The sequence below is a fragment of the Aplysia californica genome, unplaced genomic scaffold (genome assembly GCF_000002075.1).
Source record: "Aplysia californica isolate F4 #8 unplaced genomic scaffold, AplCal3.0 scaffold00744, whole genome shotgun sequence".
NCBI lineage: Eukaryota > Metazoa > Mollusca > Gastropoda > Aplysiida > Aplysiidae > Aplysia > Aplysia californica.
The window spans coordinates 221,777-224,976 of NW_004798014.1; the positions used below are offsets into that span (position 1 = coordinate 221,777).

At 44.2% G+C, this 3,200-nt stretch overlaps 1 protein-coding gene across 1 annotated transcript in view; it reads right to left on the bottom strand.

Annotated features, from left to right (window-relative positions):
- Positions 1–7: 7 nt before the first annotated feature.
- Positions 8–3,200, bottom strand: part of LOC101861318 (platelet-activating factor acetylhydrolase) — a gene marked incomplete at its 5' end in the record, with an annotated part of 13,948 nt that continues 10,755 nt past the window's right edge. Inside the window, 2 exon segments of the mRNA XM_013088435.2 lie at positions 8–1,433; positions 2,918–3,066. Of these exon segments, the coding sequence (XP_012943889.1) occupies positions 1,321–1,433; positions 2,918–3,066 (262 nt within the window).

The following is a 3,200-nucleotide window of genomic DNA, read 5'->3' on the forward strand; positions in this document are numbered from 1 at the left end:
CCCACCCTCAAGAACTATTCAATAACATGTCCCTCCTCTTCTCTCACAAACCAGTTAATTACATGCCCCTCCCCTCACAAACAAGTCAATTACATGCCCCTCTCCATCTCATGGGTCAGTTCATTACACACTCCTCCCTCACGAACTATGCCCCCCCTTCATGAACCACTTTATTTATTACATTTCGCCCCCTCACGAACCAGTCTATATATATACCCCTCCCTCACGAACAATTCCATCACATGCCCCTCCCTCCCCCCACCCCCTCCTCAGAATTAACCAGTTCACAACATGCCCCTCTATGCCTCATGGGCCAGTCCATTAATGCCACCTCCCTCAAAGACCAGTACATGACAAGCCCCTCCCCTCAAAGACCGTTACATGACAAGCCCTTCCCCTCAAACACCAGTCCATGTAAAGCCCCTCCCCTCAAAGACTGGTACATGACAAGCCCCTCCCCTCAAAGACTAGTTAATGACAAGTGCTCCCTCAGAGACTGGTCCATTTCAAAGCACTTTGACAGATGAAAGAGATAAAAAGAAGGAAAAAAGAAGATATTAGAAAGAAAAAAGGCAAAGGCTATAGGCCTACATTTAAGAACTGCTCAACGTGGGCCCAAAGTAACATTTACCAGGGCTTTGTATCCAACCAAAAACAAATACAAATAAAAGCATTTTCCCTCAACAACCTGGTGAATTAAGCTGTCACAAGAACAGAAAACCTGAATGAGCGGCTACACACAGAACTAACCATCCAGGCAGGTTGCGTGTGCCACGACAAGCACGGATGTCTCTGCAAACACCCCAGACATTTCTCAAAGGTGCTGCTACCACAAAACGCAGAAGAAGAAAAAACCCAGACTCAGTAACTGTCGAGCGCTGATAGTTTTAAAAAATTACAGCACATCTGAAGGAAATTGACAAAACAGATGCCCAGTGGCATGCCATTTCTCTTCAGTACGAAAAAGTTGGGCATCGTATCTTCTTTTCATTACTAGTTGGAGATTTATTTTTTTTAAGAGAGAACCAAACTGACATGAAAATGGTTATAAAGTCCTAGGAAAAAAATAGAAGGACTGACAGACAGACAAGCAATTTATAACCGAACGACAGTACAGAAGATTCCACCAGCAGTGCCCTCCAACCACTTACATGAATTATCGGGCTCGGGAATGTAGCAGAATTCGAGTGAGGTTAGACTTATTGATTCCCGCTACAGTGCAGAAATTCTTGCACCAAGTCCAACAACCTCAGGGAAAGTAAAGGTCAGAGGCCAGTTGTTATTTCTTTGTTTCAGGAGCTGTAAGACCACAGCACAGGTCTATGGCGGTGTTGGACCATCGTCAGGAATGGTGAGGTCAACGTTTGTGCCGGAGATGAGATTGGGATGTCTGTTCTCCAGAATGACCTTGTGCTTCGGCTCCAGGGGAAGACCTGGGGGGATAAGAGCATTATGTAAGTACAGGCAAATTTTTAATTTTGTTTATTGGGTAAGTTTTTTACTGCGCTTGCAACTGCTTTAGGTCATATGAGCGCGCGGGACACATTAAACTTTTTCAGTTGGTAGGAAATTTTGAATTTTGCCCAGGTGGCCGCCGAAGCCTACTCTTATCGATTTAAGACCGCCAAGGGGTCTTTAACATGCGCAGCTTGCAAACGGGCCCTCCGAGATTTTTCGCCCTTGTCCAAGACGGCTAGGTGTAGATCTTTCTTACCAGAAGATCAGGAGTGTGGCTGAAAGACAGCAGTAAAAAGGAGCCAAGGACTAGCAGTAGAAAGGCTGCAGAAAGAGTCAGGAGCCCAGAGAAGGAAGGGGGCAGAGGATGTGAGGGGGTGGGGGCAGAAAGAGGAGACGATAGCAGACGACAGAACATTGCTAGACAGCAGGAAAAGAGGTGAAAGGAGACATTTTTACAGAAGAAAATTTTTCCGTCGCTACCCGGATTCGAACTCGGGACCTTTGAATGAGAGGCCAACACCTTAACCTCTAGGCCACGAGAGCCCCCCATAGGCAAATTATAATAATAACTACAACAATAATAATAATAATAGTAATAATAATAATATTAATAGTAATGATAAATAGCATTTCTATAGCGCATACACCCGCTCAACAGCAAGCTCTATATGCTTTACACTATAATATTACCACAGCAGACAATAGGGCACTCAGAAACATTCTCAGCTTCCGGGGAAGATGACCCCCCCTCTCCCCATCCCTTCCCCCATTGTCAAAGAGTGAGGAAGTGGCTGTCTTAGACAGGTGATGTGTTGGACAGTATCTTTATAGTGTAGAAAAAAAACCGCAAGGGGGAAAGTTGGAAGTGGTCATTTGTACAAGTGAGTGTCTTGGATAGGTAGCCATTAGAGCAGGTTCGACTGGTCTCTCTCTCTTTTCTTTTTTTTTATTCATCTCTCTCAAACACTCCTTTGAGCAAGCACCCTAAGTGAATTTATGAGGCACCGTAGTGGAATCAGGCTCTCATCAAAATAATGAAATTCAAGAAAATGCCATTTTTTTCTCTCTGTTTGGCAATTTTGATCAATTTTTATTTTTGGCCTCAGCACCTTTTAGGTCAATTTAAAAACACATTGCTGTGTGGATTTTACAGAAAAACGTTGACTAAAGGAATAAAATATGTAAATTTCCAGTTTCAAGGACTCTCAAGCTTTAGAAGTCACCAAGCTCTGGCGGCCATTTTCTCGCTAATTTTACCTCTTACACAAGGTGACCCCTACCTCCTTCAATCCGAAATATCTCGACTTGTTTTGAAGATAAATAGGTAATTTTTTCATCAGAATCAAGATAAATGAGCAATCTTTAAGGCAATACCAATAACTCCATATACCCAAAAACTGACAAGCGCCTGATTCCACCGCGTCGTGACACGTTTAATTTTGTCAGACGATTGACTCACTAAGATGTTTGTACAGGAAAGCCAGGGAGGCTGTGACACACGTAGACATACACACGTCCGGCCTCAGCGTGTGACACACGTCCAGAAACCGGCCCACAAGTTGTGGCATGATGAACTGGAAGTCGGACACACTCTGATGGCAGCCACCCCTAAAAAGGATAAGATAAGATACATCTTTATTGGCCAGGTCCTGTCACATTGCTTAGGTGTTTCACCACGTGTACACACACACACACACACACACACACACACACACACACACACACACACATGCACACACCCA